General features: G+C 46.2%; 1 protein-coding gene across 1 annotated transcript in view; it reads right to left on the bottom strand.

The window, feature by feature from the left end:
• Positions 1–289: 289 nt before the first annotated feature.
• SUSD6 (sushi domain containing 6) overlaps positions 290–15,110 on the bottom strand; it is a 106,097-nt gene continuing 91,276 nt past the window's right edge. The window contains exons 3-6 of the mRNA XM_032135068.2: positions 11,866–12,063; positions 10,720–10,858; positions 6,362–6,789; positions 290–4,512 (exon numbers count right to left, since the gene is read on the bottom strand). Coding sequence (XP_031990959.1) covers positions 4,487–4,512; positions 6,362–6,789; positions 10,720–10,858; positions 11,866–12,063 — 791 coding nt within the window. The 3' untranslated portion in view covers positions 290–4,486. The remainder of the gene's footprint in view (positions 4,513–6,361; positions 6,790–10,719; positions 10,859–11,865; positions 12,064–15,110) is intronic.

Consider the following 15,110-nt stretch of genomic DNA (forward strand, 5'->3'; position numbering starts at 1 on the left):
CCCAAGTAGATGGGATTACAAGCATGCACCACCGCACCCAGCTAATTTTTGTATTTTTAGTAGAGATGGACTTTTGCTATGTTGGCCAGGCTGGTCTCAAACTCCTAGCCTCAAGTGATCCAACTGCCTTGGCCTCCCAAAGTGCTCTCCATCCTGGCTCCTCCACCTCTTGCCAGGCACCCCTCCTTACAGAGCTAGTGCCTCATCCTTCCATGACCTCCTGCCCACATATGCTCTTTCAATCTAAGGTTTCTGCAAAAACTTTCAGGAAGGATCACATCTCCCATAATTGCCTTCATAAGAACTTTTTTTTAATTATTTAGAAATGCAGTTATATACATAGAACAATTAAAATTAAATTAAACTTTGTACAAATATTAAAATACTATCTTCACACCCACTGCAATGTACAGGATACCAAAAAATATATATATAAAATAAAATAAAGCAAACTCAAACTGATTGAGTGACATCCTGCACAGAGTCAATTATGAATGTGTTGTTTTAAACCATTATATGAGTACCATTCTGCAAAGGATTCCATAGTGGTGCGATAACCTGAAGAAGCCAGGGCAGGGTGTGGGGACTGCCACACAGCCCACATACATCTCTCCTCCTTGCTTGGCAACTGAGTGCTTTGCCCCTGCACCGCCTTCTACTAGCTCTGCTGCTTGGCAGAGGAGCTCAACCTTGAGGTTATCATTCACAACTCTACTAGGATTTCAACTGGAAATTAAGAGCCATTTCCCAGCAAAGCTGGGCCTGCCACCTTTTCCTCTCTAGGGAACCAGCAACTACACCATTCAGACCAAACATATGCCAAGCAAAATATTCTCCAAGTCCCACCTTGGGGCACCAGTAATGACTGTCCCTATTCTGAGAGCTGACAGACCCAGCAGGCCCAAGAGAAGCTCCCAGCCTCACTAGCTGTCCTTGGCATTAAGCTGTGAAGCCTGCATGCTGCTTCCCTGCTAGGCCTTTTTTTTGTTTGGGGGTGAGGAGTAAGGATGCAGAAATGATTGCAGCATATTTCATTCTCTATGCAAGGATGTTCCTCAGAAATGGAGGCGACACTGTTATGCGGGAAGCAAGTGGTTTGAGAGCTCAACTGGGACTGGGAGGGAAAGGGCTAAGGGCTATCTATTCCCGTGCCACCACCCATGAAGCAGGAAGAGTATACCTTTGTCTGAATTGCCATCTGGCTTCTCCACTGAACTTTAAAGCTGGCGGGAGGAGGGGGAGGGCAAGATGAATGGGAAAGAAAATATTAGCTTAAGATCTGTTTGCAAATGGAGTGCTTGTATTTATAGAATGTACATTGAAATGCCTTATAAAACCAAACAAACTCATAAAGTGGCCAGGATTCAGTCCATTTCACAGTTCATACCCAGTGAAACGGGAACACAGCACATAAAATACAGAAATGGCAAAAGATAGAGCCTACCTGCTAAACTAAGGCATGGAAGGGACGGATATTTTAAGTGATTTTCACCATATTCTGGCCCTTGAAAGTCATTAGAATGTGACTGCAAGTCACCAGGATATTAAACCTGCACTGAGTCAGCTCAAGTGTGCAAAAAAAAAACAAAAAACAAAAAACAAAACAAAACAAAACAAAAAAACCAACAACAAACAAACAAAAAAACCCAAAAACTCTTTTAAATGTCCTTTGGTGCTGGCCATTCTCCTGCATCAGCCTCCTGCTGGAATGCCCTAGAGGTTAGCCCAGGAAAGCAGGGCTGTGGCCGGTTTCTTCCACCTGTTTCCACCTGCTCCAGGCTCCTCAGGCAGCCTGTCTTCTAACAGCCTGCCACCTGCCGCTGCCCTTGTCTCTCAGCCAGGCCCCACCTCAAGGCAGCTGTGGATTCCCTAATCTCTCAGTAAGAGACAAAGCCCAGAAGCCCTAGAAATAGCAGCACATGGCTGATGGTTAAGAAATTGCTTTGGAAGAAAGAAATAACTGGGGGAAGAAGCTGTCACAGACTTCAGCAGTGAGGGGAGAACGAGCTCCTGCACTCACAGGCCCAGGAGCCTCTGGGAAGTGGGCCTCATCAAAGCCAGTGACAAGAAGGAGGGGAGGAGACGAGAGGGGAGCCAAGGCTCCCATTGTTCTAATTTCTTCCTTTCCTACCAGGTGGGCAAGCCTGGGCTTGTGCTCCTCAGTGTTGTTAGTGGAGGGCAGGGCGGAAAGAGGCTTCAGGAGAAGGAAGGCTTTTCATTTCACCAGGGATCAAGCTGGTCATCTATGAAGCTGAATAAACCCCCCCAAAAAAGTGCAATCTCTTAGGGGGACAAAACCCCAGAGTAACAAGATAGAAAAAGGTAAGATCTTCCATTTTAAAAACCATTCTAGAATAGAATTCGGGCTGTGAAACAGTGAAAAATAAAAGCTGAAGGCTCAGCAGTGAGACTTCGGATTACCACCCCTCCCCCTTTTGTCCCTGCTTTCTGTTTTGGAGGAAGACAAGGGCACTGCTGTGGGTGTGGTAAGGCGACTGGGGCCATTAGGGACACCCCTCCAGGTGGGCCCATGCTAGTCTCATCTGCCTTCTAGTTCCAGCACCTTCTCCAACCAGCTCCCTACCTAACTATGCTTTCCTGGACTCAGCACAGCAGATGAGGGCTCCTGGGGGAGGGGAAGTGTGGGAGTGGCCAACAGGCACAGCAGGCACTGCCCTTACCCTGAGAGGAAGGAAGGAAGACTACAAGTGGCAGCAAGAGGCCAGGGAATGACCGGGTGGTAAAGTGCGTGTGTAAGCGCGGAGGCAGGAGGCAAGAGGCAAGAGGGTAAACAGGCTGGGAGAAGACCACTCCCCTCATCTTCTAGGCCACCCACGCCTGGAGCCAACCCTGTTAGGTAAGGTACTGAAAATATACTGGGATTTTTATTTTTACCACCCCCAAGCAGAGAGGCTCAGGGGAGGAGCAGACATGCAGCACAGAGTCCACTTCGAAGTTTCCCAGCCACAGTGCTTCAGAAAATTTCACAAAAAAGCAAAACAAACATTCCTTACTGCTGCGTCTATCTTCTGAAGATGACAGCAGCTGGCAGAGTTTGTCCACCCCAGCCTAGTTAGCATTCAACACATGGCTATGGGAAAGCGCCCCTCATCAGCGGGCTCCTCCCCCAGGGCCCTGTACTCCAGGCTGCTCCACACCCCTCTGCCCACCTCAGGCCATTAAGGTCGGGGTGCACATGGACTGTTTCTCAGCCCTTCCCCCAGGGGGCCAGGGAAGACAAGGAATCACTTGTCAGGTGTGACATGCGAGGGGTGGCAGGGAAGGGCAGAAGTAGGAAAAGCAGCAGCACAGCAAGCAGCAGGCCACTTCCTGGGCACAGTTACTAAGGCACGTGACCATGGTGAGGAGGATCCTCAGGACCGGGCTGGAGCTGCCTGCAGCCACCCGGGAACTCGGTCTGTGCCTCTCGGCCTCCCCTCCGTCACCACAAACCCAGAAAGGGGCAACCTGCCCAGACTGCCAGTGACCAGATGGGCACTCCATGGCATCTTAGCAACTCTCCTTCCTGCCCCAGGCCCCTGTGAGCGGCAAGAAAGCCAGAGCTATCTGGGATAAAACCCAGGAGGCAGCATGCAACTTCCCCTTATACTCCAGGGAAAACAACAAAAAAAAGACAAGGCCAGGAAGGCCGATGCTGGAAGTAGGAAGTGAGAACTTGCATATTAGGAAGACAATCATTATCAGCCATTTTCCTTCTCTCCCTTGGGATCTTCTGGATGCTTCTTGGAAACTCTCAACTCAACAGGGCCAGGAGCTTGCGCCTTTGGGTCAGATGGCTGGGTCCTGGGCCAATGTGGGCATGATTTTCCAAATCTTCCATCCTCGGCCAAGGAAACGTGCCACCAGGGTCAACCCAGGGCAAGCCCAGGGACTACACTCTCACCCCAATTAGAGTCACTTCTGCCACTCCTGACTCAAGAGCTCTCACACTTGGATCTGCTCCTACAAAGGGCAGTAGGGGCAGCCCTCAAAGGAAACAGGACAGACCCAGGCCCGGCCCCCTGTGTGGCAGGGGGCAGCAGTGCAGCCACTAAGGCTTGTGGACAGCAACAAGCCTGCATGACAGGGAAACTGGACAGGGTGGGGGAAAGGCACAAGTAAACACAGCAGCACTCAGGCCCACAGGAGCTCGTGGGGGCTGCCGCCAAAGAGCTGGCTGGAGGGGACCCAGAGGCTTAGGAAAAGGGAGGGTTCGATCCAGCACATTCAAATATGTCTCTGACAGATGGGAAGGCGGGGCCAGGCAAAGAGCCAGCTCCTCCAGCTGTCCAACAGGCAGATGGCGAGAATCTTCCTTGAGTTTCCAGCAAGGTGGGCCTATAGGGCCCTTAGAGACAACAGATACACAGGTGGCAGCTCAGGTAATCCAGGTAAGGTGGGTGGGGAGTACAGGGTGCTCAATCCCACAGGGAGAGGGAGGAAGGGCTGAGAGAACCTCGCAGAGAGGAAAGGCTGGCCGCTGCCCTCATGCTTCTTTCAACAGTGGAATATCTGCAGGAAGACCAGAAGAAAAGCACAGTGGTTACCTCGTGTGGATCTCCAGAGCACTCTTGACCCCACTGCTGGGATATGTGGGATAGCCCCTAATTTAAAGAAAGTAAATGTCCCACTCATACACTTCTAGGTGGGCAAAAACTCCCTATCTCCTTTTTATGACTTTCTAGCTTATCTTTCCCACTGCCTATGTGAAAAAAACTGAATGTTCAGCCTGGTATTCAAACCATCCTCCTCTCTGCCTTAGCTCTGCTGGTCTAGTCACTTCCCTTTCTCTCCTAATTCCACCCTATGAGGCTACAAAGCCCTGTTAAGTCCCACTACCTCCTAAAGCCATCTGCCAGTCATGTGACTTTGGATAAATCACTTCCCTTCTTTTGGTTTCAGCTTCTTCATATGCTGTGGGCCTCAAGCTCCCAACTTCCTAGGGTATTATCAGTCCCAAACAGCTCAGGCATGGCCTGCAAGGAACTCACTGACTTATGTGTCTTGTTTTCTGAACCCCTCATTTTGACATAGACGCTACAATTCCTGGTTCTATTATTTCTTGAGTATAGGCCCCACCATCTTCCCAAATGGCTGATACTCCATACAGGAAGATAGCACATTTCATATTTCTCTGTATCACCCCTGAAACCTAATCCAGCATTAGGCACAAGATGGCCTCTCAAAATGCTTGTTAAATACAAAAAACAAAGCTAGGTAGCATGGAAGAGGAGGAAGAGGAGGGCCCCACCTTGGCTCCTTGGGAGGATAAGGGCTATGACATACACTTAGACACATCTCACAATATGTGTGGCTGGCTGACTGTGGCGTTACTGGCTTTCAGATTCAAACCTGGGTCAACTATTTTAATGGCCAACCAAGAAAAACGAAGGCAAGATGTTGATAACCAGGAAGCTCCATAAACATGATCTGCTTTCAATAATTTCCAACTTCTTTGCTTTCAGATATTCTAAACCTCAGACATTTACTATGCCCAGGATACCCAGGAAGCATAAAGTTTCCTCTAAAGCTCTTTTAGGGAGGCTTTCTGAGTGTACAAGTCTTCACTATAGAAAGTGGCATCTAGGGTTAGTCTCATCCTGAACCACACTGGGATTTACCTTAAAGACAGCTTTCAAAGTGACAGACTCAAGCCCAAGGTAAACTGGGCTCTGGCAAAGGCAGAAACATCAGGAGGCAGTAATTTCATTCTATGATTGTTTGCCACAAGGGCGCTAGAGCCACCTGGAAGGCAGCATCTGGCTTCAAATCCCAGCTCAGCTATTTACCAGTGGGCCAAGTGACTTACCTTCTTTGAGCCTTAGTTTCCTGAGCTGTAAAATGGGGATGTCAATAAATACCTATGTCTTAGGATCATTGTGATGTTTAACTGAGATAGTGCAAGAAAACAAACTAGCATAGTACCCGGAACACTCCTGCTTAGAAAGCAGCAGCTGTCTGCTCTGGACAGGCTCTCATTTTTCTGTAAAATAATCTATGCCTCCTTGTCATTCCTGACTTTTCAGGAACATAACATTTATAACGAGAGGACAGACCCCACCCCCAACTGCAACAAGCTGTCTATCTTTTGATTTAGCAAGGCTCTGTGACCATGAATGGCCTCAGAGACTCCAAATGATCAGAATTCACAGGCAACAGTGAAATGTCTCACTACAGAGAGCCCAAAGCCCTACTCAGTACTCTGAGGGTGAAATTCTATTTTGTAGGCAAACACCCCAGGTACTATCTTTTTTTTTTTTGCTAAAAACATACCAATTATTTAGAGAGGCTCACAGTCCTTCCTCACTCCAAGCAAGGACCCTAAGCAGCTAATAATTCATGTTCAGCTCAGACCACTCACCATCTGTGTACTCCTCTGATGTGAGGGATAAAAGGCTTTGTATGTCACTGTTCTCTGAATCTGCGGTTTCTTTGTGTGCCAGTTGGCGGTTCCCTGAGCCGGCCACCCAGGAAGAGGTGGTTGCCTGATGCACCATCACAGTCTCTGAGCCCTGAGAGCCCCGGGCTTCACATAGTCCAGACTGGCCTGGGGCCTCATCCTCTCCACTTGCAGAGGAGCAGGCCCCCTGGTCCGGCGGCTGTTGCTCCCTTGGCACACTCCTCCCACTGGGCCCAGACCCTTCTGACAGCACAATCTGTACTCTGGGGTCAGCGGGTGGCACACAGTGACCAGAACTGCCATATACAGCCTCCTCGTATGATGGCAGTGCAACCTGGACTCCATCCACCATGATGGAGACCTGGTCCCCAGATACCCCCTGGTCACGCCTGGAGTGGAGAGGAAAAGACAAAGGATGAATTAGAATAAACACACAGATAAACAAGCACGATAATAATAATAGCAGCAGCCACCATTTTTGAGCACTTACTATGTGCCAGGCAAAGCACTAAGAATTTTAAACACCTTATCACGCTGGATTCTCACCTGAGCCCTTTCAGGTAGGGATTCACCAAGAATGCAAATGAGGCTCGGAGAAGTTAATTAACTTGCCCGCAATCACCCAGCTGGTGAAGGATGGAGCTAGGATTTGAATCTGGTTCCATCAGCCTCCAAAAACTGTGTTCTTAACCTCTGGGTACACAGGCACCTGGCCCTTTTACCCTGTGGAAAACCTAGGAGCCTACAGACCCAGAAATAAAGGCATTCATTCAGCACAGCTAAAATAAGAAAGTGAGAGAATGATGGTGGCATATATCTGTGAATATACTAAAAACCACTTCACTGTACACATTAAATAGGTACATTGTATGGTATGTGGAATATATCTCAATAAAGCTGTTAAAAAACAGGGAAGCACTATGGCCTTAAAGTGGGATACTGGACCAGAAATCACAATAATTTTGTTCTGACCCAGCCATACTGCTTTTTTTTTAATTTGTAAACTTTTTAAAAAATTAGAACACAAATACAGAAAAGAGAACACAAGAAAAATCTATGTACAGCTAGCTGATTTACTCCAAAAGTAACACTGGTATAAAATTCCTACATAGGTCAAGAAAAAGAACACTGCCCAGACCCTAGACCCTTTGCACCTGTCCCAAAATCACTCCCATTGCCTCACCACGAAAAGTAACCACTATCCAGACTTTCATGAAAATCATTTCTTTGCTTTTTATTTTAACAGTTCTACTACCTAAACATGAATCCTTCAACACTATGGTTTAGTTTTGCATATATTTTTTTAAATTAAAAAAATTGTTTTTCTTTTGAGAAAGGGTCTTACTCTGTTGCCCAGGCTGGAGTGCAGTGGCGTGATCACAACCTACTGCAGCCTCAACATCCTGGGCTCAGGTGATCCTCCCACCTCAGCTTCCCAAGTAGCTGGGACTAAGGCATGCACCACCACGCCTGGCCAAGTTTTTGTAGAGACAGAGTTTCTCCATGTTGCCCAGGCTGGTCTTGAACTCCTGGGCTCAGGCAATCCTCTCATCTCCTCCTCCCAAAGGATTACAGGTGTGAGCCACCGTGCCCAGTGTTGCATATTTTTAATCTTTACTTGAATGGGATAACAAAGTAAATTTGTGAGAATATATATCTGTTTCTGGCTTCTTTTACTCAACCTCATATGTGTGAGGCTTATTCATGCAGATACCTTTTTTGGGGATAACTTTTGTTATACACATAAACATGGCTTTTTTTTCCCTGAACCATCTAAAAGTAAGGTGAAGACGTTATTTAACATATACTTCCTAAGAGTATCCTTTCTGATACAACTACATTATCAGATCCCAGAAATTTAACATTGGTGTAATACAATAACACAAATTTTCCTAACTATCCAAAAATATATCCACTTCAGCTGCAGTCTTTGTTTTCATCCAGGACCCAATTAAGTATGATGTATTGCATTTAATTGTCCTGTCTCTTTCATCTCATTTAATCTGTTAAACAGTCCACTCTAGCTTTTCCTTCATGACATTGGTTTTTTTTTGTTTTTTTTTTTTTTTTTAAGAGTCCAGGCCAGCTATCTCAAAGAATGTCCCACAATCTGGACTTGTCTAATAGTTTCCTCAGCATTGGATTCAGGCCAGTCCTAGGTGATGCTGTGTCCATTCAGCTCATCAATTCAAGAAATATAGATGGTCTGCTGCTGGACCATATTATTGTTGCTGGATTGTTGTTAGTAGTTCTCAATTTCCTCACCTGCTCTTGGCAGTAAAATCTGTGCTACATACACTCTGAGAGGAGAGAAGTGGCAGAGGTTTTTGGAAGAAAGGGAAAGTTTGATGGGAGCACTTTAAGAGGCTGAGGTGGGCAGATTGCTTGAGACCAGGATTCAAGACCAGCCTGGCAACATGGCGAAACCCGATCTACAAAAATACAAAAAAATTAGCTGGGTATGGTGGCACATGCCTGTGGTCGCAGCTACTAGCGAGGCTGAGGTGGGAGGATCACTTGAGCCCAGGGAAGTCGAGGCTGCAGTAGGCTGTGATCACGCCACTGCAATCCAGCCTGGGCAACATGAGTGAGACCCTGTCTCAGAAAAAAAAAAAAGAAAGCAGTGTGTAAACTGGCATGTGCTTGACTTTTATTACTCAAAATAGTGTTTGGCTTAAAAAGTAATATATGTACATAGCACAAAATTTAAATGGGGTCTACAATGAAAACTAATCTCCCCTATACTCAAATCAAGCAAAACTAGCCAGTTACTTTTAACAAACTTACAAGTAAACTACAGGGGGGAAAAACTCCCTAATTTAGATGAGATGCAGAACTGATCAGTTTGACTTTAGGTGGAAATAGCTGATTATTTCAAGTAAACAATCCCCTTCAAATCCTCTTCATCCTATTAACTAATAGCCTTTAAAAATAACTGCTAGCCTCTTCCCAAAAACAAAATAAAGAAAATCACACATAGTACACAGAGATTAAATCTAGCCTGGTCCTTGTCTGTAAATCCAAATTTGGAACATTTTACTGAATGCAGTTTACTTTGGCCCTTTATGTTTGTAACAGTGACTGATGAAGGACTGTGAGGATATATAAAAAATGTTACTCTTCAAGAGGGAATGAGAACTGCCAGGAATGGCCAAGCAACTGCAGAAGCCACAATGGCCTGGAAGAAAAGTCCATCATCAGGAATCCACTCAGGGCTAGCACCATCAGCCCTGCCCTTCATGCTCCTCACCCCTAGACAATTTGTGGCTAAAGCAGTAGACTGGAAAAGGAAACTGATAAAAGGCAGGCAAGAAAATCCACTTCCTTTGTTTCTCCTCAGTGTGGTGCAGTGGTTCTAAATCCTAGCTGCACAGAAAAACTGAGAAGCTTTTTATAAAAAGCGAATGCCAGGGTTCCATTCCAAACCAAATAAATCAGAATGGGAATGGAGGCCCAAGTGTTTATATTTGTTTTTAAACTCCCCCAGGTGCCTCTATATTGCAGCCAGGACTGGGAACCAGGAGTACAAGATAGTGGCTCACAAACTTAAGTGTTCATCAAAATCACCTGGACAGCTTGTTAAACAGTATCACTGGGCCTCACCCCTAGAGCTTCTCATTCGGTTGATCCCAACAAGTTCCATGATCCTGACGCTGCTGGAACCACACTTTGAGAACCACTGGTGTAGGGGAAATGACATGGCTTTGGAATTGAACAGATTTCAGTTTTTTGTTTTTTAATGGGACAGAGTCTTACTCTGTCTCCCAGGCTGGAGCGCAGTGGTGCGATCTTGGCTCGCTGCAACCTCTGCCTCATGGGTTCAAGCAATTCTCCTGCCTCAGCCTCCAGGGTAGCTGGGACTACAGGCGCGCGCCACCACACTCGGCTAATTGTTTTGTATTTTTAGTAAGAGACAGGGTTTCACTATGTTGGACAAGCTGGTCTCAAACTCCTGACCTCAGGTGATCCGCCCACATCAGTCTCCCTAAGTGCTGAGATTACAGGCGTGTGCCACCGTGCCCAGCCTCAGTTCTGAGCTCTGCTGTCATCTAGAGGTATAATCCTGAGTGAATAACCTCTCTGAGCCTCAGTTTCCTCATCTGCAATGTTTCTATGAGGATTAAGATAATGTACGCAAAGCAATAAGCACAATGCTAGGCACATCTAGGAGTTTAACACATGGCAGGGCCCTCCCCACTCCCTAGACATACACAGACCCACAGAGATTGGCAGGCCACCAGCAACCCTCTACCAAAGACTGGCCCCCACAGTAATGCTTGCACCTGCCTGTCTCACGTCAGCTCTGCCACTGGGCTCACCTGCTATGATGGAAAGACTTCAGCTTTGGCTGCAGCAGCACAAACAGCACCACCAGGAGGAGAATAAGCGCCACGGAGCTGGCAGTAGAAGCCACTATAGACAGCGTGGGGACCCCAAGTGATGTGTGGGTGTCTTTATCTATAAAAACAAGCCATCATCAGAAGGGTTTTGTACCCAAATACACAAAACAGCTGACGGGCCCCACAGCTGATCTTGTCAAATGCCTCCTGAATGGTGCAATACAGACATCCTACAGTCAGGGTCATTTCAGGAATAACAGCTTAGAATGACCTAAGTATACACAGTTCTTCTGGAAAAGGACCATTTCCCTACCCTGTTTCCTGAATAAAAAATTCCCTTCACTTCCAATCTTTGAGGTCCATCTGACACATAAACTCACTTAACCCTAGAGATTTTACCTTTATAAACCACTCTGATCCCATCCTCAAAAGCAGGTTTGTAAACATCGACCATTTAACTGGGCACGTCATTCCACCATCTTAAGTTCTACCTATGTTCTCCCCAAGTGGCAGGATTAATTTACAGAAACTGGGCTGTAATAAAACCTTGTCTTAAGATCCACAGCTTTAATTGTAACTCTCAGGTTGGTTCCCACCCATTTCTGGGGTGTCATGGGTTAAACATGCTCTGGTCTTGAAGCCTGAGTGGGAAGCACAAAGATGGTTATATGACACACTTTCCTACAAGTAGCTGGATTTTCCTGTCATGCAAGGCAGGAGGAAGCAGGAAGGGTGGGAGGTCTTTTGTCCAGCTGGTCTGTAGCTCCATTCAAGGAAAAATGAAATGGAAGAGACACTACAGAAGGTATTAGCATTGTGCTCACTGTGAGAGCAGAACATGGTCAAGGGTCACCAACACTTAGCCAGGTAAACAAGAGATCTTGAACATCAAAGGGGCTTTACAGAGCAGGGCAGATGGCTCAGTGAAATGCAATAGGACATGCATCAGCAACCTCAAGTATCTTTCACAAAGATATGAAGACCCAAGCAAGGGAGGCTGCACAGCATCAACTGGGCTGGGCTGCACCACAGCAAAGAGTGCTCTGGAGGAAGCATGCATTGCGTCCTGTGAGTTAACAGAAAGCAGAACCCCAGCAGCATCCCTTTTTCATCTGCCAGACTGACCCTCATTGAGATGGCAGCTAATCTCCATGGCTGGTTTCCACTCGCCATTCTTACACGTCAGGTATTTGTAATCGCCCTTCAACATGTAGCCTTCAGCACACAGGTATTCGATGACACTGCCCGCTGTCAGGGGGTCTCTGCAGGGCCGGGGGTGGCAGATGTAGCCACCATTCTCTGGCTCCGGTGGTAGGGGGCACACTGCAAAGACAGGGAGAGAGCAGGGGTACAGTGGTGAGGTATCCAGTAGGAGTCTGCTCTCAGTGACGCAGCTCTGAAGGCCTCCACAGGAAACACAGGAGGAGCAAAGAACCCTTTCTTTGGAGGAGTTGTTAACCAAACCCTGGAAACTCAGGTTGCCACTGACAGAGGGGAAGTACACTGGCAACAGGGGAAACGTGGCTGCTTGCAACATTTCCCCCTCCCTCCCCACCATGCCTTAAGGGAATTCCATCCATAAATGGACGGCAGACTCTAAAGTCTTGAACCTATAGAGATCTAGACATAACAGTTTTAATAAAGCCTGGATTATGTAATAAAGCCTGTAACACACACAATAAATCAGAGTGAAAGGAGGTAAAATGTTGGCCTTGTTTCCACTATCAATGTCAGAAAAGACTCCATAGTATAATAAAAACGTGCATGCTTGGCCTGAGAGGGGATTTCTGATAGATTCCCTGGGAGGCTACCCAAACCCCTTGTGCATCTTCCATTCTCTGACTATAGTAGTCAATGGCACCACCTGTCTCTATCCCATAATAAATCCACATTTTCCACTGATATACAGAACTGCCTAGTTTCAAAAGCACCTCCTGCCTTATTTGTCCTGACAACTCTGTGAGACAGCTATCATTACTCTCCTTTGAAGATGAAGACACTGAGGGCCATAAAAGTTAAGTGACTTTTAGCCAAGCTTACAGCAAGGTAAATGGCAGGCTTGGGGTCACAGTCAAATCTTCTGATTCTAAACCTCTGCTCTTTCCACCAGCAGACATTGCTTCTACCCCATGAGCTGCATGGCCTTTAAGGGGTATGGGTGTCAAGGTTACCTCCCCTTTGCCCTCTTGAAACTGGTCAGTTAGGGAGATGGCAGGCAGTGCCTAGGTATGGTGGGAAGCCTGATAAGTTGCAGTAATGGTAAGTCAGAGGATCTGGAAGGTCTGAGTGGACCTGAGGAGGAAAAGGACAGCCTCTGATTCCACTCTGGACAGACACTGCAAAACTGAAGCCCCCAGGTGGTGGACTGCTGGGTATTACCAGCCAAAACAGTAAAAGTGGGGGCACTAAAGAATCACTGTTTGGAATGTTGGGCTGAGGTAGAATGGCCAGACAACCATGAATGCAATAAAGACCAAAAGTTTTCCAAAGGAAATTCAATTTTGCTGACAAATAACCTGCCCCTAGCCTGAATATCACAACAACATCTGTATGAGAATAAGAACGGTCGTTTTCTTTTTCTCATTTCCTCTAACAGGCCTGGAGTGACTGGGAGTCACACCGCAGTGCCTGACTGTCCAAGATAAGGCAGTTTCTCATCCACAAGATGGGCAGACCACACCACCCTGCAGCTGTGCCCTCACAGCCTCTCTCACCCATGCCACTTCTTTCCAATCTACAAATGGCTGTTAAGCAAGCTGACTGCCAGCCAGGTTGGGGAGTGGACACCAAATGAAAAGGAGATGATGGCTCCCTACCCTCAACTTGCTTATCACTTGAGATGGGGAGAAAAGACACTTTTTCTTTTCTTTTTTTAGGTGATGCCACTAAAAGAAAAGATGCCATTTTTAAAAAGCTATTAACAAAACAAAGCTGGGTAGGTGCCACAGGGATCCAGAGAAGTCTGGCAGCTTCTCTGAAACTACGAGATGAACTCCAGTAAGCTCCTCCCAGTCCCCTCTAAGGATCCAACTTGTCCCTATTCTCCTCCACCACCAGGGTCTTGAACAGGAGGAAGAAAAACACAAACACTCCCTTCTGGTGCTCTTTAACTTTGGCCAAGTAGTTCAGAGCGCTGGCCAGCTAGATTTCCAAAGAAACCTCCACAAACTGCTTTAGCCTTTACACTTTCCCTCTGTTGTTCAGGGCAGCAGGCCTGCCACACATCTCTCTGACTTACTCCCTGGTTCTCCTTGGACTGTGTCTAATTGGTTCATTTCCGCAGCATAATTAATGCTGCGCACCCCAGGGCAGCTCCTGAAAGTAGGCAGGACCCACGCACAAGTCCAATGTGCTGGGAAGGATAGTCTCAGGGGAAGAGCTGCTGATTCTAAAGCCACTCCTGCTTTGCTGGGTATCTCTTTCCATAAAACCCACATCTCCACAGAATCTTTGAGTGGGACCCTGGAGGTCACCTAGCACTCACAGTAAGTCAAAAAAAAAAAAAAAAAAAGTGAGGACTGCAAAGAAGTGACTTGCAATTCAGTTTAATTTCAATTCAACTAATACTTATTGATTCTGAGTAGGGGATCACTGTGCTATGCTCCGAAAAAGGATAAAAATATAAGCACTTCACGTCCTTCTTGCCAAATAGGGATATGACCATTAAGTGCACGCATATATTTTAAAAATCATTCTCTTTATGGCTTCTGGTTTAAGGACACTTTCTCTACTCTGAGGTTATAAGCATACTCTCCAGTATTTTCTTGTAATGTTTTAGGGATTAGGTTTTTGTTATTTAAAATACTTTTACAAAAAAACAAAACAAAACAAAACAAACAGACTCACGGGAAATATACAAGGTATAACATTCAAAAAGGGTGCACAGTGTCCCCTAGTCACCCGGTTCCTCTTTCCAAAGGCACTGCACCAGTTTCTACCATATTCTTCCAAAGATACTCTATATACGAATTTATTCTAACATATGTCAAATAATGTGATTTGTGCCACAAGAGAGGAAGTTCAAAGCAGGAACAGGGGAGCCTAGGAAAGGATCTCCGAGGAAGTAGCACTTCATATGGGACTTCACTTCATCAGGAAGAGAGGTGATAGCTTGAAGTAAATGCACTGAAGTGGGAAAATGTAGGTTAAGTTCAGAGAACAGCAATCAGCCCAGTTTGGCTGGGTTGAATAATTTTTTTAAAGTCCAAAAAAATAACATGAAGAGTGATGAAACCATCCTGTAGAGGACCTTCCTTGCAAAAGGAGATATTTATATTTATAGTCAAAGAAAAGGGGGAGCCACTGAAGGTTCTTGAGAAGGGTAGCATTATAAGAAAAGCAAACTTATTTGATATAAGATGGACTAGAGG

This window comes from Hylobates moloch, unplaced genomic scaffold (genome assembly GCF_009828535.3).
Source record: "Hylobates moloch isolate HMO894 unplaced genomic scaffold, HMol_V3 SCAFFOLD_16, whole genome shotgun sequence".
NCBI lineage: Eukaryota > Metazoa > Chordata > Mammalia > Primates > Hylobatidae > Hylobates > Hylobates moloch.